The sequence below is a fragment of the Perna viridis genome, chromosome 9 (genome assembly GCF_037379345.1).
Source record: "Perna viridis isolate PV_CMFRI_1.1 ecotype Kerala chromosome 9, ASM3737934v1, whole genome shotgun sequence".
NCBI lineage: Eukaryota > Metazoa > Mollusca > Bivalvia > Mytilida > Mytilidae > Perna > Perna viridis.
In genome coordinates this window covers 44,282,223-44,309,198 of record NC_142453.1, presented here as the reverse complement: position 1 = coordinate 44,309,198, position 26,976 = coordinate 44,282,223, and the positions used below count along the sequence as shown (strand labels likewise).

The following is a 26,976-nucleotide window of genomic DNA, read 5'->3' as shown; positions in this document are numbered from 1 at the left end:
CATTGACCCAAAGGGTATATGCTGTCTGGGAAAGAACGTCAAGAAATGCTTTGGTGTTGACAAAATTTTAGTTTAGTAAGGTTTTTCTGTTTGTTCAGTTTCAACAGTTTTAACTGCTTAAAATTAGCTTTCAGTTTACACACTTTGTTTATGAACATACAGGCTCACACTTCAGGGTTTAGTTTAGATAGGTTTTCTGTACATAAGACAGGATTTGATTTTTTATGCCAGGTTTTAGTTTGATCAGGATTCAGTTTGCACAAGCTTTCAGTCTTAACATAGCTAGATTCGAAAGTATTCCCAATCTAGTTTCAGTTTTGATTTGTACCACAGTATGTCTGCTGGTGTCTTGTTTTTTTCAGGGTCTCTAAATCCATTAATGCTGACATATGACTCATTAAGGCCAATTATGTGTACATAGACAAATTAAGTATATATTATAAGATTACAATATTCATCTTTCAAAAAACAACAAATATAAACAAACATAAATGTATGATAAAAAAAAAGAAATACATTAAAAATGTAAGATCTTAAACATAAATACTTAATACAGTAACATAAAATTTAAAAAAAAACAACAATTTGTACTTTAACATCTGAGAGATTGTAGTCCAAACATTTGATGTACCAATAAAAACATAAACAAAACGACTGTAATTTCTAGACAATATATAATGAAGTCCACCATGTAACATTCACATCAAGTTTTAGTGAAGTCCACCATGTAACATTAACATAGAATTTCAGTTGTGATGATGATGACCGCTAGTTTCAAAATGTAGATAATCCTGAAAATTATCAAGATTTACAAACGTAATATACAAGTAGCAGTATTTATAATAAGATGATAATAGATCTAGTTTATAATGTGAATAAATTCTAGAGATTAACCTGACTTAACTGGCAGCTATACGTGAATTTCAGGGATAAACCGGACGTAACTGACTGCTACATGCATAAATTCGAGAAATAAACCTGACCCAACTATCAGCTATGCATAAATTGTTATAACTTGTGCCGTTCTTATCTTAGAAAAAAAACTATGCTTCGGAGTTTTACTTTTTAAAGGGGTTTAGGTTCTTGAACAGCAGAGAAAGATACGTACATGTAAATACCCGCTAAACATTAAACAGATACAGCTGGAGCTATGAGAATTTAAGAATGTTGAACCTGACGGTTCACGCTTCAATAAATAATGCACATGTCTACAACATATTATGATTTTAGTCTTTGCCTTTGTGGAACGGAGCTGTTTGTTCTTAAATAACATTGTACTTAGTTGATTATAAATGGCTCTGGTGTCTTATTATATTTCATTCAAAAATGATAAATTCCTATAGTTTAAATATTATACGTTATTTTGGTACATTCCATTTTAGCTCCGCCATTAACAAATTATTGGTTGTTTCGATATAGTAAACACGACATATCACGATATAGACATTTATCTCCCTTATCATGACATATCACGATATATAAACATGTATCTCTCTTATCACGACATATCAAGATAGAAACCTGTATCTCCCTTGTCACGACATATCACCCTGACCACTATATATCATTCTCTTGACCGGAAATGCCTCTTCTTCACATTGGATATCATTTTCATTTAAGATCAAATTATTTGAAAAAAAATAAAGAGTGGAAGAGTTCTGTTTTTGTGTTATTGCTGATTTATCAAATTGTTAAAACGTTTTTATATTTCAAGACTACAATTTATCTGAGGAAATGCAACAATTATACCAGAGTTAAATTTCACATATATTTCATAAAGGTTGCGTACATGTTCAAAAACATGTGATGTATTAAAAAAGGTATTCAGTTTATATTACACATATTTCCTGCAGCTGAGGATGATTCACCGAAGTGACACACTCATTTAGTATACTTCATGTGTTACTTCAGCGTAACACCCTCCACTGCAATACTGCAGGTAATATGTGTATAAAATCGCTTGACCAATGATTATGTGCAAGACTTAATATTACACACGCTGTGTGTCTAAGTTAAAAGTCATAACAATCACTTCCCAGCGGCATACGTCATTTCCAAAATGCGTCACTATTTTGAAGAATTCCTTTTTTCAGAGATGTGCATATGTAGGATGCTCTTTAATCAGTCTAAATTCACTCAAGTCCTACACAATATATATTTAGCTAGAACTGAAACACAATTACAGCTATTATGGAACTTTGTTCAGGTGGGGCATGTTTCGGTGAATAGGAACCCTCCTCCCCTTTGTGGGAAATTGTTACAAATTTTATGCAAAAAAAATCATGGACACCCCCTTTTTCGGTAACCCTTCTTCCCAAAATATCTTGATCTGTGCTTGGTCTTGGTGTAGATAATTTATAATAAGTCTACCAAGAATGTATTGCAGTTTACAAGTTTAATAACTGAGGTCAGTGATTAACGTAAAACTTACCACCACGAACATTCCACCAAGAGGTCAATGTTTAACGTTCAACTTACTACCAGGACAGGAACATTCCATCCGGGGTCAGTGATTAACGTTAAAATTACCACCAGGAAATTCCACCCAGAGATCAGTGATTGAAGTTTAACTTACCACCAGGAACATTCCACCCTGAGATCAATGATTAATGTTTAAATTACAACCAGGAACATTCCACTCAGAGGTCAGTGATTAACGTTAAACTTACCACCAGGAAATTCCACCCAGAGATCAGTGATTGAAGTTTAACTTACCACCAGGAACATTCCACCCTGAGATCAATGATTAATGTTTAAATTACAACCAGGAACATTCCACTCAGAGGTCAGTGATTAACGTTAAACTTACCACCAGGAACATTCCATCCAGAGGTCAGTGATTAACGTTCACCTTCACACCAGGAATATTCCACCCAGAGCTCAGTGATTAAGTTTAAATTACCACCAGGAACTTTCCATCCAGAGGTCAGTGTTTAACGTTAAACTTACTACCAGGTTCATTCCACCCAGAGGTCAGTGATGAACGTTTAAATTACCACCAGGAACACTAAAACTAGAGGTCAGTGATTAAAGTTTCACTTTTCAACAGGAACATTCCACCCGGAGGTCAGTAAATAACGTTTAGCTTACCACCAGGAACATTCCAGCCAGAGGGCACTGATTAACGTTAAACATACAACCAGGAACATTCCACCCACAGGTCAGTGATTACCGTTAAACTTACCACCAGGAACACTCCACCCAGAGGTCAGTGATTAACGTTAAACTTACCACCAGGAACAGTCCACCAAGAGGTCAGCAAAAAAAGCCTTACTTGTCACCAGGAACATTCCACTAAGAGGTCAGTAAATAAGTTTAACTTACCACCAGGAACACTAAAACTAGAGGTCAGTGATTAAAGTTTCACTTTTCAACAGGAACATTCCACCCGGAGGTCAGTAAATAACGTTTAGCTTACCACCAGGAACATTCCAGCCAGAGGGCACTGATTAACGTTAAACATACAACCAGGAACATTCCACCCACAGGTCAGTGATTACCGTTAAACTTACCACCAGGAACACTCCACCCTGAGGTCAGTGATTAACGTTAAACTTACTACCAGGAACAGTCCACCAAGAGGTCAGCAAAAAAAGCCTTACTTATCACCAGGAACATTCCACTAAGAGGTCAGTAAATAATGTTTAACTTACCACCAGGAACATTCCACTAAGAGGTCAGTGATGAACGTTTAAATTACTACCAGGAACAATCCAACTAGAGGTCAGTAAATTTTTACTTTTCAACAGGAATATTCCACCCAGAGGTCAGTAAATAACGTTTAGCTTACCACCAGGAACATTCCAGCCAGAGGGCAGTGATAAACGTTACATTTACCACCAGGAACGTTCCACCTAGAGGTCAGTGATTAAGTTAAACTTACCACCATAAACATTCCACCCAGAGGTCAGTGATTAACGTAAAACTTACCATCAGGAACATTCCAATAAGAGGTCAGTAAATAATGCTTAACTTACCATCAGGAACATCCCACCCAGAGGTCAGTAAATAACGCTTTACTTACCACCAGGAACATTCCACTCAGAGGTCAGTAAATAACGTTTAATGCCACCAGGAACATTCCACTCAGAGGTCAGTAAATAACGTTTAACACCACCAGGAACATTCCAGCAAGAGGGCAGTGATTAACGTTAAACTTACCACCAGAGACACTCCACCCAGAGGTCAGTGATTAACGTTAAACTAACCACCAGGAACATTCCACTAAGAGGTCAGTAAATAACGTTTAACTTACCACCGGAAACATTCCAGCCAGAGGTCAATGATTAACGTTAAACTTACCACTAGGAACATTCCACCCAAAAGAACAGCCTTCTTAATCACATCAAAATCTTTAGGAACTATATAAAAAAATAAACATATTGTAACCAAGATGAAAAATACGTGTAATTAAAAAAAAGTGAGATCCATTGCATCAGCTTGAAAATAAATTTGTTTAAAGTGTATTAAAAAAAAGCTTATTCAGTAATACATTCCCAATCAAAACAACATACCAGACACAATGAAAGATTGCCACTTGTTACATGGTTTAAAAATGTCAAATAAAATATATTCTAGGAAAAAATATAAAAAAAAGATTATTTTCATTTTTTTTTAGAAACAATAAAGTGCAAGTCCTTGCTAGAATCAGACAAAATGGGGAAAATCAGAAGTCTGCATGTCACCCATCTGACAATAGTAGTATATAATTATATAAAATACTACCAAACGATGTTTTCTATATTTGAAAATATCACTATTTGATCTCTGCTTCGCTGGATTTGGGCAGATTTTTTTCAGTAGAATGTTAGAAAAATAAGATTTTTGATATAGTTATCTGCCCTTGAAATGTCCATTTTCAGGGAATTCCAATGAAGTTTTAAACCAATTTATCAAAGTTATATGGAAAACATAATTATGTCCTCTTTCTTTGATTCTGATGGTGCAAAGGATTTTGTCATAGATTATCATGTTTCACAGATTGTCCGATTCTTACAGAGACTGACACTTAAAGAACATTCGGTATAATAATTGTTTTTACCAGAATACACGACTTCATTGAATTATTTTACATGTATATATATTTTTTGCTGTTGTTGGTTTTTTGTTTTTTTTTCTGGCCGATGCAAAAAAACATGAACAATATAAGTAATAGCACTAAGATTATAAACTAACAGCCGATGGTTATGTATCGAGCCGCAGGTTATAGCATTATCAATGTTGTAGGCGAGATCACACCGCAAAGGCAGTCAATGTATCGACAATGTCCTCTATCATCTAAAAATACAACTATTATGGTAATCTTAAGCGGGTATTACATGCACTATGCAGAAAACAAATGGGCATTTTCATGTGGCAATGCACACTTGATATTTCAATGCACATTATTTCATATCAGTAAAAAATCAGTAATTTCAATTTAATAAAACCTTTACCATGGTATTAATTAATCTACAGTATAGAGTTTTACCAGTCAATTATGTCATAATGAGATAATGTCTGCCTGCATTACCACAATGTGATAATGCCCCATTACGAATTTAGAGTTGCATCCCCCTTATTAAAACGCATTCGTGATCAAGCAGTTGTCAATGTAAATATGCAAAAACATGATTTGCATGGCTTTCTAAAAAAATCGAGGATATGGTTCCTCAATGAAATAAACATAATAGTTGTCAATATCGTGATATTTAGACTGCCCGTAGGACAGTGGTATTGACTGCGACAGCGATAATGGCCTCGCCCAGGGGCGGATACAGGATTTTAGATTAGGGGGGCGCACAGTGAAAATTCGCGGAACGAAGAGAGGCGAAAAATTGTTTGAGGTTAATTTTTTTTCAAGTATCCTTCTAAGTAGGTGCAATGTAGATACCTTTTGTGGTAAAATTTGAGAGAAATTAAAGTTTCAATCTAAAACTGCCATGATAACCTTTGCTTTGCAAATTTTAGGGGGGTGCGCACGCCCGCCACGTCCAAGCATAAATCCACCCGTGACCTCGCCTACGGCTCGGTCATTATCACAGTCTTAGTCAATACCGCTGCCCTGTGGGCAGTCTAAATATCACGATATTGACCAGTTTATCGACAACTATTGTACAATTAATGAATACTATAAGATCATTTTTAACAATAAAGTATAGCTGATATGTCTCTGATATGGACTATCAATATCGCCAATCCTTAATCTTCATACTTCACGTACAACAACCATGAAAGATGTCTGCGTCACCGTAAGTATCCATAACTGAACCTTTCTTTTTGATAAATCCGACCTCATTACCATCATCTACGTCAAGTATCTATGTAACAAAAAGTCAACGTCATCAGATACTGTATATGGACTTTTCGTTATCAACGGCGGATTCGTGTAAAACATTTTTTGATCGAGGATAAACTAAACTAATCGCCATGGAGATAAGAAATATAGGGTAATAGCAAAGTTACCGAAATGATAAAAGGTTTAATTTAAATTCAAAGGGAGTCACTATACAGTGCAATAATATACACTACAACGTTTCCTCCAAAATTCTTAATATAAAACTGGAAACAATGTACAGCAGCTAATAAGAAACTAACAAGCAATCCCAATTTAATTTCTTAAAAAAAAACATTTATATGACAAAACTACAAAGGTGCGTGTTGAATTAACAACCAGTTTTAACTGAAACAGTGCCAAACTTGTCTGTAATAGACATTTTTTCTTTCTCTATTGTTGCTCGTCAAATTCATACCTTGAATATCACATCATTGCATGGACAATCACAGGTACATCTTGGGCTGTCTATAAATAGGAACGGTGTGTTCGATGAGTCACATACTGTGTAGTGTGCAGGTATACAACATCCATTGCTCCTTAAATAAAAACAGGAGACCTTTGTTGCTTTGTTGGTCAGCTATTGTGATCGTGCTCTTGTGAGAGTTTGATTAATATCTATATGCACTTATGTTATCAAATAGTCTTCAATTTAGGTAGCAAATATATTGTGCAGATATTTTCTTTTAAGTACCGGTAATTCAAGTTGTGCAGAAATGCATCACGACTAAATATGGTATTAAAGAAAACATTGATAAATTTGTGTGTTTTCTCCGTACTCACTTTTTTCATTCTTTTCTTACCATAGCGTTGTACTTATACATACGCTTGTTTGACGTATCCAATCACGTGACCGGGTGGACATTCTATTTTTAACAGATCGCCATTTCTGTCGATATCGTCGTCGAACGTCCTACAGCTGGCACAACAAACATACTCCTTACTCATTCTAATGATTTCCTACAGAGAATGATAAAAGTTACTAATAAAAAGCTGCATGTGTCATTTGCAAAAACAAAAAACAAAACCAAAAAAAAAACAAAAAACAGCAGATCCGTTTAAGTTTCCGTAGTATCTATCACATGGCTAACACTCTGCCCCTTCATTAATGAGAGTTTAACCACTGCCCTGCCCCCTTCATTAATAAGTGCTTAACCACTACCCCTTCATTAGTGAGTTAAACCACTACCTGTTCCTTCATAAATGAGTGCTTAACCACTAACCAGTTCCCCTTCATTAATGAATTCTTAACCACAGCCCTCTTCATTAGTGAATGTTTAACCACTACCCCCTTCATTAGTGAGAGTTTCACCACTACTCCGTGCCCCTCATTAATTAGTGTTTAACCACTGCCCCTTTCATTAGTGAGAGTTAATCAACTGCCCCCTTCATAAGTGACAGTTTATACACTACCCTGTGTCCCTTCATTTTTGAGTGTCTAACCATTGCACCAATCACTAGTAAGAATTTAACCACTGCCCCTTTCATTAGTGAGAGTTTAACCAATACACTGTTCCCCTTCACTAATGAGTCTTTAACCACTGTCCTTTCACTAGTGAGAGTTTACCACTGCCCCCTTCATTAGTGAGAGGTTAACCACTTCACTGTACCCCATCACTAATGAGTGTTCAACCACTGCCCCTTCATTAATTAAAGTTTAACCACTGCCCCCTTCATTAGTGAGAGTTTAACCACTGCCCCTTCATAAATAAGAGTTTGACCACTGCCCCTTTCATTAGTGAGAGGTTAACCAATACACTATTCCCCTTCACTAATGAATGTTTAACCACTATCCCTTTATTAATGAGCATTTAACCATTATACTGTCCCTGTTCATTAATGAGTATTTGTAACTTCCCTATCCCCTTCATAAATGAGAGTTTAACCACTCCCTGTCCCCATTCATTACGAGTATTTATAACTTACTTCCATGTCCCCTTCATAAATGAGTGTTTAACCACTACCCTGTCCCCATGGGGGTCAATTCCTATATACCAGTATATACAAGCGTGCCGCTGGAATGGGCCTGTTTTTTCTAGAGTTGATATATATGATTGGGTAATAAATTTTTCATTTCCAATGTCAATGGGCTGTCAGTGTTTAGGTAAAATAAAAAAAAAATCTATGTTGTGAAGTGGCTCAAATTAAACGTCAATAAGAATAATGCCTTTGTGAACTATAGCCACGTTTAAAAGGAACTGAATATAAATAAAATATGAATAAAACGTAAAAACAAATTGATAAATGCGAGTCTTTTATCACATTAATCAATTTGTCTCTACGTTTTACTCATATTTTATTTCTATTTAGTTCCCTTTATACATTTAAACGTGGCTATAGTTCACAAAGGCATTATTCTCATTTTTAGGTATACTGTACAAATGTATCAATGGGTCATATTTCTAAACTTTCAGTGTATAATTTATTGCTAAGACAACCTTTCCATTTAATCTTCAATTAGTATCTGCTATAGCTAATGCCATGGGGAAAACTTAGTTGATGAGGTGACAAATTACAGATGCATGGGATTTGATCAAAAGTTCAGCAATTGTGTGCCCTTTCTGCAACCTCTAGGATACCTTTGTTTTTATTTATGTTTTCTTAATTCAAAAAGATGTCAGTTACACAGTAGTAGAATATATAAATAGGTATGTATTTTGTGCTGAAAAATATCTAAATGGAACTGATTTCCTTGTAGACAAATATATGAATGGGGGGGGGGGGTGTTTTTCCAGCTCCAGCTGCACCCCGTACCAAGTTTTAACCAAAGTGACCACGCCTGTGCTTAACCTCCTTTATTATTGAGTGTTTAACCTTTACCCCCCCCCTTTCAAGATTATTTAACCAATACAATATCCCCCTTTATTATTGAATGTTTAACCTTTACCCTTCCCCTTCAAGATTGTTTAACCACTATCCCATCCCCCTTTATCTTTCCCCCCAAAAGATTTTGTAACCACTACCCTATTCCCCTTCTTTATTCAGTGTTTAACCTCTACTCTCCCCCCTTCAAGATTGTTTAACCACAACCCTTTCCCCCTTTATTATTAAGTGTTAAACCTTTACCCTTCCCCCCGTCAAGATTGTTTAACCACTATCCTATCCCCTTTATTATTCAATGTTTATCCTTTACCCTTCCCCTCTTCAAGATTGTTTAACTACTACCCTTTACCCTTTATTATTGAGTGCTTAACCTTTACCCTCCCCCCCCCCAATCAAGATTGTTTAACCACTACCCTATCCCCCTTTATTATTGTGTGTTAAACTTTTACCCTTCCAGCCTTCAAGACTGTTTAACCACTACTCTTTCCCCCTTTATTATTGAGAGTGTAACCTTTACCCTCCCCCCCACAAGATTGTTTTCCACTACCCTTTCCCCCTTTATTATTGAGTGTTTAACCTTTACCCTTACCCCATTCAAGATTGTTTAACAACTATCCTACCCCCCTTTATTATTGAGTGTTTAACCTTTACCCTTCCTCCTTCAAGATTGTTTAACCACTAGCCTATCCCCCTTTATTATTGTGTGTTAAACCTATACCCTTCCCCCTTCAAGACTGTTTAACCATTACCCTAGTCCCCTTTATTATTGAGTGTTTAACCTTTACCCTTCCCCCCTTCAAGATTGTTTAACTACTATCCTATCCCCCTTTATTATTGAATGTTTAACCTTTACCCTTCCCCCCTTCAAGATTGCTTAATCACTATCCTATCCCCCTTTATTATTGAATGTTTAACCTTTACCTTCCCCTCTTCAAGATTGTTTAACCACAACCCTTTCCTCCTTTATTATTAAGTGTTAAACCTTTACCCTCCCCTCCGTCAAGATTGTTTAATCACTATCCTATCCCCTTTTATTCAGTGCTTAATTTTTACCCTTCCCCTCTTCAAGATTGTTTTACCACAACCCTTTCCCCCTTTATTATTAAGTGTTAAACCTTTACCCTTCCCCTCCGTCAAGATTGTTTAATCACTATCCTATCCCCTTTTATTATTGAATGTTTAACCTTTACCCTCCCCCCCCATCAAGATTGTTTAACCACTATCCTATCCCCCTTTATTATTGAGTGTTTAACCTCTACCCTTCCCCCCTTCAAGATTGTTTAGTCACTACCCTATTCCCCTTTATTATTGAGTGCTTAACATTTTTGATAACCTTGAAAATACACATGTAAGCACAATATCATTAAAAATATAATCTATATTGTGTTTCACTTCATAAGTTACATGTACAAAACTTTTCATTTAGTTTCTTTTTAAGACTGATTGGTCTAGTTTCTTACAAGTTAAATGTGTATTATATCATCAAATGAGCTATACTTATCCGTTCATCCTTTTTAGGATAACTCTCCCTCATATTTTACAATGTATTATGAATGGCCTATAAATTCTCACCCTCTTACATTGCCTCATAATATACAATGTACTATGAATGGCCTATAAATTAGCGCCCTCTCACACTGCCTCATATTATACAATGTATTATGAATGGCCTATAAATTCTCACCCTCTCACACTGCCTCATATTATACAATGTACTATGAATGGCCTATAAATTAGCGCCCTCACACACTGCCTCATATTATACAATGTACTATGAATGGCCTATAAATTAGCGCCCTCACACACTGCCTCATAATATACAATGTACTATGAATGGCCTATAAATTAGCGCCCTCACACACTGCCTCATAATATACAATGTACTATGAATGGCCTATAAATTAGCGCCCTCACACACTGCCTCATAATATACAATGTACTATGAATGGCCTATAAATTAGCGCCCTCTCACACTGCCTCATAATATACAATGTACTATGAATGGCCTATAAATTAGCGCCCTCACACACTGCCTCATATTATACAATGTACTATGAATGGCCTATAAATTAGCGCCCTCTCACACTGCCTCATATTATACAATGTACTATGAATGGCCTATAAATTAGCGCCCTCACACACTGCCTCATAATATACAATGTACTATGAATGGCCTATAAATTAGCGCCCTCACACACTGCCTCATAATATACAATGTACTATGAATGGCCTATAAATTAGCGCCCTCACACACTGCCTCATAATATACAATGTACTATGAATGGCCTATAAATTAGCGCCCTCTCACACTGCCTCATATTGTACAATGTACTATGAATGGCCTATAAATTAGTGCCCTCACACACTGCCTCATAATATACAATGTACTATGTTAATACCTTCTTACAACTATCCACTACATGAAGCCTCAGTGCTCTATACCCTCCACCAGCCATTCTTTCTTTCCCTGTTGATTCTAAAAAGGACAAATAAGGGAATATTTTAATTAAAGACAATTAGAAGGATGCTTTTTAATATAAACAATAGCTGCCATAAATCTGACGAAATATGACTAGTGAGCTGTATAGGTACATGTACAACATCATTATCAAACCCACAAATCATAAAACATATGACAGTGGACTTGTGGTAGAGATATGAAATTTGGTACACAAGATGATAATAAAATCTTACTGCCGTGTAACGTGGCCTCAAGAAGAAGCAATTTTGTCCCATCGGACTGATACGCAGTAAATACAGAAGATATCCTATGTCCCACAGTCCATCGGAAGTTTACTATTACAGTACTAAATGCTCGACGTTATCATTTCCAGCGTTCAGACAAAAACAAAACAGTTCAATCAATTAAATGGGCTGATAAAATGACAGTACCAATGATAGATTTATCAGCCATAACTCGAAAGTCGAAAGAATTAAGAGGAAAACCAGAAGAAAAGTACATGTATATTGTATTGCTTCAGAATACAGAAGTGTAATATTAAATTTAACTTACTTTCTAAAGCGAAATAGATTTGGTCCTTCTGGTCGTTAATGACTCGGTATCTGTTTTCAGATTCGAATCCGGACATAACTGAAATGACGAAACATTTATCATTTTATTTTGTCATTTTTTTTTATTTGAGTTTGATATAGCTTGATCGAAGGTTGATACTGCAGTACACAAAACAAGAATACATAGCTCGATCGAAGGTTGATACTGCAGTACACAAAACAAGAATACATAGCTCGATCGAAGGTTGATACTGCAGTACACAAAACAAGAATACATAGCTCGATCGAAGGTTGATACTGCAGTACACAAAACAAGAATACGTATATTTTATCTAAACATTTGTTAATTTAGTATAACACCAACAAAAAAAAGTTGTTAAAATGCTTACTTTCGTCCCATTCCATGGTTTGATGAATCTCAATATTCCCGAGAGGAGCCAGATATTCCAATCCATGAGGTACATCCGGTAATGACTCTGGAGCGGGGGCCCATTTATACGATTTAACAACTTGTCCAAATCCTGACAACAGACAATGTTGATATCAAAACATGTGACGTCTTATGATAAACATTTACAATTATAGTATTTGTAATTGTATCATTTGTAACTTATTAGAAAACTGAAGATTTTTATAACTGTAATATTTACAAATATATTATGAGGAAGCACACATTTGATTTTTGCAGTAAATAGAGTGTCGAATGTCAATTAATCTTGAGCTGACGGTGTCATAACAGTTGACTACATAGTCAGCAAAATGCGGTAAAATTTTGGAAATAACCACTTTATGATAAAGAATATTGTTGCAGTTAATACTACCTATATATTCCTTTGATTTAAATGGTGCATAGATAAACTTCAGATTCTCATTGTAAAGAGGCTCAGATTTAACAGGTTTATAACTTTAATTTCCTTGATTGATCTTTAAAAAAGACGGAACCGAATCACGTCAGATATAATGCTAGACAACATGTATATCATCTAAGAAAAACAAAACATTTAAAAGAACTGGACAAAGGACAAACATACTGGAAATACTTTTATCTTTTATATTTTTAAGTATTTACATATGATTAATGCCAATAAGAGTGTAGGTGGTACTGTAATTGGCTTGCTGTTCATCCTTCACTGTGGATAACATTTTGTACGACGATTTGGCATCTCCTTTGTGGACCAAGATGACGGTTTTGCAATATAACTTTCTTTGTATGGATTTTTACGTAGTTTGAGAATTCAATACAAGTAAGGTAAGTCTTCACATTGTGTTTCAATGTTGAGAGAAGACATGGAGGACTTTTTGTTTAGAATTTCATTTTTATGAAAAGTAGTACGTTTTTATATCAACCAAAACACACAAGTGTTTTTCTCCTACGCTGTTAGTACATTTGCTACGTCACTATAAACCGGAAGTAATTATATTAATACTTCAAACATAGGAACGCACATTTTTGTTCGAATTATTTCCCGTTTCAATCAACTTTGGGGATTGACTTTGTAGTGTACTTTATTTACATGTAGACCAATTATAATACTGTACATCAACTGTAGAAAACAATATGCGTTGCCAAAAGTTTCAACAAGTATATCATATGTACATTTTCAAAATTAAATTTACGTTTCTTCAGTTTTTCGATAAAGTAGCAATAACATCGACGTACTTTTGATTTATTTTATGCTTTACAATTCGATAACTCACATTTAAATTTTGCAATGTCACTGAAAGAATTCTTATATGGAATACATCTCAAAACTTTCTCTTGTGACGCTATTATTTTTTACGAATCTTTTCTTTCAATTAGTACAAGAGTACACGTATATCAAATTTAGGTCATTCATAACCAACGTTTGATAACTATTCTTGTAACTTTTTACCTACATGTATAATTATGCTATCTTTCAAATATAGAACACTTAAGTTAGGTTTTAATTCATGTACTAAATTTCAGAATAAAAGTAAGCAAAGACCTTTTTTCTGTATTTTGTACATGTGTAATCAATAGCAGAGTGACGTGTAGCTACAAAATGTACATGCAACAAGCTTAAGACACAGCTTTAAGAAAGAGATGTCTACAGTAACAACTTCATGTAAAAACGCCATTCAAGCTTTCCTATCAAGCGCAATTGCTTCAACTAAACTAAGAAACAAATAGGCAAGTCCGAAAGCGCTCATCGAGCTACATGTTTGTACCATGTTTATAGGCTAGCCTTTAAGTTACCCCAATATAAATTGCTTTTAAACGTATAGTATGTCTTTGTACTAAGGAAAGTATCCCCTTATTGTTTCACAGCTACTTTTCTAAGTACATGTACATTGTCTACACACAACAAAGTCGAGAAATGAAACCAAGAAAATGAGCCTTTGCCGTAGTTTGGTATTGTATTTTTTAGCAGGTCATAGCTATAATAGCCCTTAATTCTTGGTCTTTGAAGTCCACGAGCAGCTATTTTTATGCGGAAGTCTTGCACAGAAAGTTACATCCACCTTCAAAAAAGACTAGTGAGTAAAGTTCGCTTTCCTGAAAATGTGTGAAAATTTTTTTTGAAGGCAATGCTTACTTGCAGTGGCCGATCCAGAGGGGTGCAGGGTGTTGGCCCAGTCCTCTCTCTTTTCATAAAAAAATGTCATTTTCATGTATAAAACTGACACAAAATGGCAAATAATGTCTTAGCAAATTCACCCCCCTCTTTCCTAAGGAATCTTGGCTGGCACTCTTCCTTTTCAAAGTGTCTGGATCCGGCCTTGTGTAATTGTTAATGTATCTACATATACATCGCATATTAAGCCATAAAAGCGACGCTCTACCTGGTTGCTTAGTCACTGTATGACTGGAGGGGCCAGTAAATCTATTGCCCCATTCATCTACAGCCTTCCGACCCCCGGGCGCTATCACAGCGTATCGGTCATTATTTTGACGAGCAGGAGCAACTGAAACAATTTTCATAAACAAATGATTAAAAAGAATAGCTCAATTTATGCCTGTAATGTCCATTGTTTACAACGTACTTGTTAATGGCTAAAATTACATACGAACCAACATTTGACTATAGTCAATAAAATAAATAAAGCTCAAATGGCAGTAAAGCATACATCAATTATCTTAAAATGTCCTGGATTATATTACTGCAGAAAGTGTATGTAAATTATTTAGTTAGCATGTGTACAAAGAATTGTTTAGCTGAACCGTAAATTATCCTCACAAATCGATTATAATAGTGAAACACGAAACCGAAACAGTTTTGTTTAGATACGAAATGTTCATTGAGAAGTTGACAAAAATAAATGTAAATTGCATAACTTAGATCTCGGGGAGACTTCTGAGGGGTTGAACCCCCTTTTAGGGAGGTTTTTACTGTTGTTTAAAAATGGCCAAATGATAGCTTGGAACTCTGGAGAAGAGTGTCTAGCCATCAGATGTAAGAATACTCAAAAAAGTCATGGAAGAATATTCACATTTAACCTAAGAAAAAACCAAGCAGTTTTAACAGTCACTTTCACTTAGATTTCCGTTTATTTGCGTCCTTTTACCACTATAGTATCTTACCTGTCTCACCTGTCTGCATGATATTTTGTGATGTCACTAGCTTGTTTGAATTGTTTTAGACCTGTTATCAAAATTTAAAGGAATAATTCGTTACATCAGTAGAAAGGGCATGTCAGCAGAGCATTCGTGTACAATGTGTTTATATAATGAAGTGAATATATTAGAGTCTAGTTTGACATATAATTCACATACATGTTGTACATGTATCGTGTCAAATCGTCCATGTACTACATTCTAGCATTCTACGTACATGTACATGTATTATGTGAATTTTATAGCACATCTTATCACTATGGAACGCCAAATCTTCGTAAATCATAAGGCCAAATTAAAAAAGATGTGCACCCTATACAAATGTAGATATATCCACCCTATTTTTTTTTCAGCTAAATAAAGTGTACCTTGACTTTTCAAACATATTTTTTCAATAAGCACTGTAAAACAGAAACAGGAACAGGTATGGTGTAATGCAACAAAGTCAGAATGTGTATCACATAGACCCAATCTAAAACAAAAGTTATGAAAAAAATCCCTATACAATGTACCTGCATACCATATTTTTCAAACGTGTAATAGGTTCACCTCTCTTTCAAGAAAGGCAGAGGACGTTTACCCTACCGGTGTACCTGGTCCATGTTACCATAATAATCTCCTTATTTAAACAGGATAACATATTTAGTTACATAACTAGTTTACAATATGGTCCTGCATTATATACATATATACATCATAGATTATAAAAGTTACAATATAGCAGTAAAAGATAAACAATGTTTGACTAGCAATACAAATAAACTAATGACCATAATATTGTTGTAAATACCTTTTTAACAAAAAATATTCTATGGTTGTACATTTTTTTAAAGTTCCATTCAGATCATTCTATAGATAACTACCAGAAATAATAAAGATCGTTTATAATACTCTGTTTTTGATTTTGGAACATATAGTAAATTTTGGGTACTTTGTCTTGTTAATCTTGAACTAACTTGGCGAACATATTTAAATAGATTTAAATAATCTGGAACCATTTGATTTATTGATTTAAAAACAAGAATTGCCTTTCTATAAACAAAATAATCTGGCAATGGCATCCATATTAACCTGTTCAAAAGTACATGTAGCAGATGGTGTCATAAAATTTTGCTCGTTCAAAATAATCCGAGCAGCCCTTTTTTGTAGTTCAAAAATTGTATTAATATTGGAAGCATTTTTTTCACCTGACCAGATCGTACAGCAATAATTGAAATGTGAGAAAGTTACAGTGTTATAAACCTTAAGTAATGCAGAATTAGACATAAAATATTTCAAATGTCTCAGAACTCCTATTTTCTTGGATATATTTTTGGTTAAACAATCAATATGATATGACCAAGTCAATGAACAATCAATGTTTAGTCCTAACAGCTTAGCTACATCAACTGTTTCAATAACAATATTATTAACTTCAATATTTATTTTTGTACATTTTGACAGTCGTTGTTTTGAACATACACTGTGTTCTTAAGATTCATTGTTAATTTATTGTCTTTCATCCACTGCATTGAATTATAAAAATCTGCTTTTAATTTATTCTCAATCTTATCAATCGACTTATCTGAAACATCCTGTGAAGTGTCATCCACATAAATAGTAGCATATGAAAATTTTAAACTAATTGGATAATCATTTACATACAATATGAAAAATAGTGGCCCAAGTATGGAACCTTTAGGAACACCTATAGATATACTCTTTGACTTTGAAAAACTTCCTTTCCAACCAACACATTGTTCTTTATTTGAGAGATATGACTTAAACCACAAAATAGAGTTTTCACAAACACAAAAAGATTTCAATTTATAAAATAAACATCATGATTAACAGTGTCAAATGCTTTACTCGAGTCAATAAATAATACACTTGTTAATTTACCATCGTCAATATGCTTGAGCCAATGAGCAACTAAACCATTTAATGCAGTCTCACAAGAGTGTTTTGGTCGGAAACCGGATTGACTTGTAGTTATTAATTTATTATTTGACAAATATTTGTAAAATGTATTGAAGAGATGTCTTTCAAGAATTTTGCTAACAATTGGCAATACCGAAACTGGTCTATAGATGTTTACAATATGTTCATCGCCTGATTTGAATATAGGAGTAAGCCTGGCATTTTTCCAGTCATTATCCACACAGTTTGTATCAATTGAAAAGTTCAAAATAAATGTTAAAACTTCAAAAATTATTACACTTGATGTTAATTTAAGCAATTTAACATATATATTGTCTAATCCTGTAGCCTTTGCAGTTCGCATTCCAGAGATTTCCTTCTGAACAAAACTTTTAGTCATTTTTGGTATACTAAATGAGTTAGGTGGCATAAGTTGTTCAATATCCGGTAGAGATTTATCAAACTTTTTACCCAAATTATGACTGATACTGCAGAAAAAGTAGTTAAATATGTCAGCAATCTCATCATTTTGTGACATAGTTTGATAATCTTTTTCTAAATAGAAGTACATGAGTTTTTAGATTTTGATGGAATGAATTCCTTAAGACGATTCCACATATCTTTTGGTTTTATAGACACTTGGTCCCAGTTTTTAGTGGACTCTGAGTTGCTCATTTGCTTTTGTTACTTTGTATGTATTATTTTAATTACTTTATGTTCTTTGTTGTGTTTGTCTGTTTTGCATGTCTGGTCTTCGTCCCTGGATTACATTCTTTTGATTACTGTTATAACCTTGGTTCTCTTGATTAATCTTTAATATGTTTACGAAGATGTAACTATTGTAACAAATAAAGTATCTGTGAACTGCTATATATCGACATTGCGAGTATCAAAGAATCATTTTAGCTTTAAGCTAAAGACAGGTGAACACAATTATGTTTCAAAGTATTTCAGTATAAGTGTAATATGTTAGCTTAAGGGACTGGTTTGTGTTCACTGTTCAGTGATCTTGAACTGTCTTAGGTAGTACAATACAGTTAGGTCATTTCTGAATATTTGGTCTCATTTTGTTGAAATAAAGCTGTTTTGAGGCAGTCCGCACAGAAATTTCTAGTGTTTTGACATAAAAACTGCATATTTTTGAAATCCTTGGTGTGTGGAGGTTCAAGTCATTTATAAGTAATTTAGTGATTATTGTTATAAAATCCAGAAGCCATGTTAACATACTGAAAAAAATATTACTGAGTTTTAGTACAAATCACGGGTGCCTTTCCAAAACTAACAGCCAATTACTATGTTTTATAAAATATCAGACACTTAGACACTACTACAGGATGAAAGCATGCAGGGAGTAGTTGGAAAAAGGGTAAAAATAATAAGACCCTTTTTGTTTCATTCTCTCACAATTTTAGTTCCAAAAGTTCGTGCGGAATAAGGTATTTTGAAAATCAGCCATCTAATGCTGAGGAGAGAACCTAATACGGCAGGGGACTGAAACGTTCCGGATACCATTCTTTCTTTAAATTACACCTGTTTACCATTACATACATTACATCTGTCTACGTATAAATGCGTAACTACATTTAAACAATATATCAACCAAATTTCAACTTTTAATTTTAACAAAATTTGACCGGGTAACTTGGTGTGCGAAACAGCGCGCCTTAACATAACTGTATAGTGCACCCTTTAAAGAAAAAGGGACTTTTTAAGTGGTGTATGTTTTGTGAATTTTGGAAAGCTCTATTTATATGGAATTAAAAATACCAGATTTATTACAATTGAACATAGGATATTGATTCTAGAGCAAATCTAATACTTGGTCTTGTCCCCCAGATTGGGGATAATTCAGCCTTGTGTTCTACTACATGCATTCATATAACTGTAACAGGGCGGGTTCAGACAATATGCTTATCCGTAACCCCTGTGTACTAGAATGGTCTAGAATTGCTTTTTTTATACATTTGTATATATCTGTCTGAACAAATAGAAAGAAAACCTTAAAGTACTCTATATGAACCTTCAAACAAAACAATAGACGACAGACCTCATATCAACAGTTAATGACGATAGTGTGTACCATAAAGTTGCAGCATTCTAGACTAGTTTATTCCACTGAAATCTGAGCTTTTTAAATCGGCAATAAGACTCAAGACTTTATTAGTTTTCATATTTTATATACCAGAACATCAACATTTGAAAACATCAGTATAAATATTTCAAATTCAACAATGTAAAAAGTTTGTGTAAATGTTTCAAAAATAGAAGTAACTTATGCAATAGCACTTTTCAAAAACAATACCGCTTTTAAACAGATGGCACTGGCGAGGTAAATAAAGAGGACGGACTAAAAATTAACCCTAAAGAGAACGCAGAGTGATGACGGACCTAAATTAGCTAAGTAAGCTTTATATTTAATTTTTTACTTCATTTTAAAGTCAGAATTTAGTTTGAATTTTAGGAAAGTTTAAATCAAACTATTTAAGTTTTCAAACCAACATTTTGATGGAGTTTCCCCTGATATGAATCAGGTTTCCAAAGGTTAGTAAGGAATTAGAAGGATTTATACAAATCCTATGATCTATAAAACATACTTTGTAAAGCAAATTTCAAGACAATATGTAAATTACACATTTAGACTATATATAAATCTTATATCAAACTTCTTTTGGTAAAGAAGTAAAATTGGCTCTTCAAAATTTTAGTCTAAAAAGACAATCATTTAAAATGAACAATACCTACAAGTAATTGTTAAATGGAACTATCAAATCCGCTAAACAGTATTAAAAAATATATATCTGCCAAAAAAGAGTAAAATTCACTTTACCTGGCCATGTGTATTAAGGAGAGATAATAATGGAAAAGTAGCCAAAACCGTCACATAATGAAAAAGGCTGTATACATGGCAAAAATGAGGAAACACATTAAGACCCACATTTTTTTCACACTCTGGGCATTGAAAACTGTATTTATTTGATGTTTTTTTATTTTATCATTGGTTTTCATATCCCATAACTGTATACAATGTATATCAGGCGCCACTCCGTTGACTGAGCAAACTTGTGTCTGTGCCCGTAAATGCCCCATTGTCCAATTACCTTAATTTGTGTAAGGAAAAGCAGTGGCGGTTCTGGTGTGTGTGTGTGTGTGTGTGGGGGGGGGGGGGAGTCGATGGGTTGAATCCCTAAAGTACACATTTTGGTTGTAAAATTTTGTTAATTTCATGCAAAACTGGGGCAAAAATAGCAAGTTATAGGCTGGTTACCCACTTTTCAAAAAACCCTGGATCCGCCCCAAGGAAATCCAGTTTAAATTCAAATGAATCAAGTAGCAGCTAATATATTGGGCGCATCATTTATTGTTTCCCGCTTCCCGCAGCTATATAGCTATATATTGTATATAATTTGTACCTATCAACTAGGAACTTAGAACACGACCGTCTTGGGAGGCTATTTTTATTTCGCTTGGTCGCCTCTGCGACAAAAAAAAATGAAGAAAAAAAACAAACATATCTTGACTATCCGTTACAATGTATTTTTTTAAATAACTTCAAAATCAACATGTGCATTGTACATGTAGAGGAGACCATCCATACACTTCAGGTTAAACAACATAATTTTAATCTCATAGTATTCTTACCTCACACTAAATCCTGGCTGCATCAATGAGTTCATTAACTAGAACGGTGTTGTTTTGCAACAAACCACAACAATCGTTATTTTTTGACCCACATTTCATTTTTAAATGCCTGTACCAAGCACCATTACGGTAGTTTCCAACTTTCTGCTTCTTATCCTGATATTGCTATACGGGTTTATCCTAGATTTTATCAATTCAGTAATTTAGTTATTATCCTTTTTATAGATTTATATCAACACCGCGAAACACGTGACCTCCATGTGATCAGTTTCACGGAAAAGTTGCATTGGAAGGAAATTTTGAAAGATTTAAAAGTAAATATTACAGAAAATTTACGTCCAGGGTTTACGCATCATCGTATTAACACTATATAGACCCCTCATCATATGCAGCGTTTCCTTACAAATAATTTGATTATGAACATTTTCAATATTGAAATAAATGTCAATTTGAATTCACACTGTTTTAAAATAAGGATTTAACATAAATCATTTTTCACATGTACTATGTCAATTGACCCTAACTCTAATCCTTAAAGATGTATTTGTAAGACATAATGCTATCCGGATGAAATCTTATCCTGGGGATATAACTCCACATTAATTGTTTTTCCAGAGGAAATTATTTGACTATGAAAAAATATCCACCCTATTAAATTGTTTCCCTGCTTGATTTAAAAAACATTAATATAATTTATGCTAGAGGTATTCCTAATTGGAAAAAGGATATTATTTCAAACTATCAAATATTACCTAGAACGTAGTTCAGTTAAGGTGAACATAATTTCTGCGCCTAATAAAAACCTATTTCAGTACTTTGACCGAGTAACACCCAAAAAAGGAGATATGATAAAAAAAAATAATAATAAATATATCAGTCTTTATAAGTACTAATAATGGATTTTGTTGGATTTGCTCATGTATTATTCTCACTTAGTGAAAAAAATATCCAGTCAGTTCGGTTGGAATTCATGTAGGCAGTACTTAAGAACAAACATTGATTAATTGTTTTAACAACATATGTTTAGTGAAATGTTTTGTTATTGAAAATTATCCATGATGAAACTTATTGTTTCATGATATCCTGACAACTATCTCCTTTTTTATATACATGTACATGTACATTTATGTATACATTTTTAAAAATTTAAGATAGCATTTAATTACAGAATAATATCCTGGATAGAACCTAATCTGTATTTAACATCCCATAAAAGAATGTCCTAAAAACTAATTTGAATCAAAGTGCTGAGGCACTGAGTCAAGGAAGATCTCAAAGTAATCAACAACATTCATGCAACTAGATTGTAAGCTAAATAAACCGATCAAAACTTAGTCCTTTTAAAGAATAACATTTTTTTTTTTAACGCAGTGTATAGTTATACAGTCCGTTTATCAATATATATTTTTGGATCTTCTTTTAATTTGTTCTTTTGTATTATTGCTTTTGGTATTCCTGGCTGTACACGTACGTTGATGTCCTCAAACACTTTACAAAATATGAATTCCACTGAGAATCACTGACTATCAATATTCGATGAATTTTCAAAGTAGGAATGGATCCACACCTTGAAATTTCGGTTTGGAGATGCATGTAGTAGAAATGAATCCTGCAGACTGGAGGAAGTTGAACAACGGCCTAATCTCAAGGGAGAAATGAGCAAAAACATTTCCTTGTTTTTACTCACTTTGATGTAGATTTTTTTTTGTAATTTAATTTAAACTAAAATTTGTCCTTGTCATTGTTGTCTAGATTAGGCTATGGGTTTAACTCGTCGAAACTGTGCACGTATTTACAATAAATGATTACCTTTTAATAATGTATGTTCATTTCTTTCACTATTTTTTCTGCATGATTGTTTCACAAATATGTATAAGATTATAATACAAGTAACTCTTATGTTTTTCAAATAAATAAGTGCTAAGAAATCAGGCTTCATGTTTTTATTATTTTTTTTATTATTATGAGATGTTGACACATACATTTACAGCTGCTTCATGCTACACATACATGTACCAGCACTTGAGAATCATGAACTTTGTTTCATGCTTAAATAGTGTCCTAGCACAGAAATGGTCTGTTTTACTTTTGCTTTCTTCTCACTTCATCTAGTGAAACTTGTATGTGATAACCATTGAAAAGAAATCATGGAAAAAATCATAACAGTGTCTGATATATGCAAAATGTTACAATGTAAATTCAGGAAAATATACATGTCTTTTAACCATACAATATGGAGAAACCTCCTCTTGTTGGGAAATATTGTTATAATTTCGTGCAAATCAGGCAAAAATAGAGGTTGGGTGGTTATAACAGTCCGAGGTTTTTACTGGTTTTTAAACCGCCTAGGCAATATTCCCACAGTGATCAATACTGGTCGACTGATGGGCAATATTCCCACAGTGATCAATACTGGTCGACTGAAAATTTGCAAATAATATTTATGTCATTATTCATAGTTTTTGTCCTACATTAAAAACGTTAACATAGTATATATCTACTATATTTCCGTGTTCTTAGATTTATTTATTCTTTTAACATCTTTATCAGCTGTATTAATTAAGAAAAAATAAACATTTCTTTCTCTAAAACAATTCAAATTTATCTGAAATAACATAACAAACTATACAAAAATGTACAGTGTATTTCATGAGCACATCTTTGTTTCAATAACTATTAATAACAGGAAACATACATGTAAGTAAGAGTAGAACAGGCTACCTTTCACCTGTCATTGTTAAAGCTGCATTAGTTGTCATTTTCGTAATTTTTTGTTTCTTATGAAATTTGAATTATTTCTACTAAATTGTACTTTTCTTGTACAGTTTCATTTGAAATCCACAAATAAAATGCATTACATACATGAAATAGGTGTCTATATATCTATTGTCTTGTAAAACAAAAAATCGACCTAGATAAGTTCGTATGCATGTGACTTCTGGTGACCTTAATCCGCGCATGTGCTGTAAAGGTCGCTTCTTTAATAACAAATCTAATTGCAAAGCAAGTAAGACCGAAGGACTCAAGCCGTAAAAGAAAAGTTCGAATACAACAAAAGGATCCTTTTGGAATTCACGTATCGTGATATAATGCGACTCAAATATGGTCGGTATTCATTCAAAGTAATCAAGAAATAGATCAAATGAAATGAAAACAAGACACGTGCTTACATGTGTACCTGTTATTGTTATTTTTTTTACCAAGGTTGAAGTATTATAACCCAGGTGAATGTGATTTCGGCAATTTTCGGAAGTAATGGCGAAAAATAATTAGATCAGACCTATCGATCTTCTTTGATTAAAAAAAACGTTGTTTTCACAATATTCTGTGTGTATTATCAACATTTATCGCTTCAATTGCATTACTACAAACTTATGTCATTGAATCAGTCAAATTCATTGGAATCGAGAACTGAACAAATTTGGCAGCTAATGCTGCTTTAAAACAACATCCCCTCATAACCAGATAGATCATAAAAAGTGGTTTGAAGTGATTAGTTTAAGACAATAAATTAAAGTCATTTTATTTACCAGACAAAAACCTTCTAAATACAGAAAATGGAAAGCTTTAGGGCTTCTTCAATGTATGATTAATAATGATGTTTGGACCCCCATTTCAAAATTTCTGGATCAATCCTTAAATGTTGATTTATCTATGAGCAATTAATGTCACATTATAAAGTAGAAAACAAATTAGATACATATATTGCTATATTACAAATATCATAATTTCATGTATGAAATCTTTAATTGATACCGTACTGCATATGCCAGTAACCATAGTTAGAGTACATGCACATGTATTTTTGTAGTTTTCAGTGTAAATGTCTTGTTCACAGACATACAAATGTAAACTGCAAATTTTGCTAAGAAATATGACTACACTGTTCTACATTAGCAATAAAAACAGTATGCCTATCACCAGTTTTACAAATTTTAAATAACTGTGTACATACAAAGTATATGAATAAATAATGTATACCTTTAACACTTACCTAGTACATTGTACATGTTAGAATGTCCATGAAAATCACCTCTTAGAAAAGGTATACTTTTGGTAGTCTTGACAATTCCAACACATTTTCAATGCACATTCATGGACACAGAATTTCTAACATAACTGTGTCTTTCTTGTGTCATGAAAAGCCTGTTTCTTACTTGATGATCTGCATTCTAAATAAATGTGTCTGGTTTATCTTGACAATGTACCGAAAAAGAACCAAATTGATAATCATTTATGACTTGCATGGATATAATACACATATGCATTGTGTTACTGTTTCTTTAAATTCCATACAGAATAGTACATGCCAAAATATGTATCACATGCGGTATCCACAGGAGACTCCTATATCAACTCAAGGGCCACTGGCCCGTGGGTTGATATAGGTCGAGGGTTGATACTGCATATCAAACAGATTTTCATGTCATGTTCATTCTTTCTTATATTTTATCTATACAAAATGTACTTCAATTGTGTTCTGTGCAAGGTGTGATATATGATATGCAATATATGTCTAGGGGTGTGATATAGGGTATGCAATATATGTCTATGGGTGTGATTTAGAGATTGCGATATAGGTCCATGGGTGTGATATACAGTACGTAATATAGGTCTGGGCCTGTGATATACGGTATGCAATAGACCGGTAGGTCTAGGGTGTGCGATATAAGTCTAGGGGTGTGATATTCAGAAGCCAATAAAGGTCTAGGGGTGTGATATAGAATGCAATGTAGATCTAGGGGTGTGGTATAGAATGCAATATAGATCTAGGGATGTGATATACAGTATGAGATACCTGTATGTCTATGGGTGTGATATACAGTATGTGATACAGGTCTAGGGTGTGATAGGGTATGCGACATAGGTCTGTGGGGATGATATAGGGTATGGGATAAAGGTCTATGGTCAGTGTGGAAGTTTGGATTTTAGGAACATGTACAAGTGTATGTGTAATGTCATGGCTCATTTATCCACTCGCATCCCAAAGACATTACTTTATTTCATTGGATACCCCTCCTTTATGATAGTTCAAGATTACCTACTGAATGTGATGAATATGCCATATGACCTCATTTCATCCTTACCGTTGAAACAGAGACATTATTTATATCTGCTTTGAAATCATAATACAATTCTGTTTATTTTCTATTTTAAATACTTCATTGTTTGCTACATGTATGTACATGTGTGTTTACCATTTTATTTTATTTATGTACATGTACATGTAGTAATTAACATATATGCACAGTACTTGCATTTTATGTACAGAAGTTAAATTCCTGTGATCAAATTAATCACACATGAAATTGTCCAATAAAAGGGTGGGGTGTCAACCCCATGCACCCTCCCCTGTATCCGCCACTGTAATCTATACTTACTACACAAAAAGTGTACATTCCCAGACAGCATGCTTCTGTTGGGCCAACGTTGGCTGATGGTTGGACCGCTGGTTTTTAGTTGGCGTTGGCAAGACAACGTTGGTCCAACATTGGCCCAATGTATTAGTCGGTAGTTATGGAAATGTTTCTTCTTGATTTATTTTTAAGCAAAATGGTTTTTTTACTTGACAACCAAATGATTAAACACGACATTTTGAAATTTTAGATACTTTCATAACATAAACAGGTTCTACGTTGGTCCAACGTTGCCCCTACTATATTTGAACAACCATTTCATTTTATGTTTCTCTTTAAAAACTTGTTTTAGAAGC

General features: G+C 33.9%; 1 protein-coding gene across 4 annotated transcripts; it reads right to left on the bottom strand.

The window, feature by feature from the left end:
- Positions 1-420: 420 nt before the first annotated feature.
- Positions 421-21,518, bottom strand: LOC148608662 (phospholipid scramblase 1-like). Of its 4 annotated transcripts, none has more exons than XR_015915571.1 (12): positions 21,264-21,518; positions 15,693-15,753; positions 14,954-15,076; positions 12,538-12,669; positions 12,150-12,227; positions 11,536-11,612; positions 7,140-7,273; positions 6,732-6,852; positions 6,203-6,299; positions 5,176-5,277; positions 4,303-4,361; positions 421-2,143 (listed from the first exon to the last, which is right to left on the bottom strand). XR_015915571.1 is itself a non-coding variant. In XM_088547199.1 (11 exons), the coding sequence occupies exons 2-11, from the start codon at positions 15,709-15,711 to the stop codon at positions 2,090-2,092; spliced, it is 894 nt and encodes a 297-aa protein (XP_088403325.1). In that variant the 5' UTR covers positions 15,712-15,753; positions 21,264-21,518; the 3' UTR covers positions 421-2,089. The 4 variants fall into 4 exon arrangements, 2 of the variants coding, with proteins under 2 accessions (XP_088403325.1, XP_088403326.1); XR_015915570.1 differs by having other exon boundaries at positions 421-791; XM_088547199.1 differs by lacking the exon at positions 5,176-5,277.
- Positions 21,519-26,976: the final 5,458 nt, after the last annotated feature.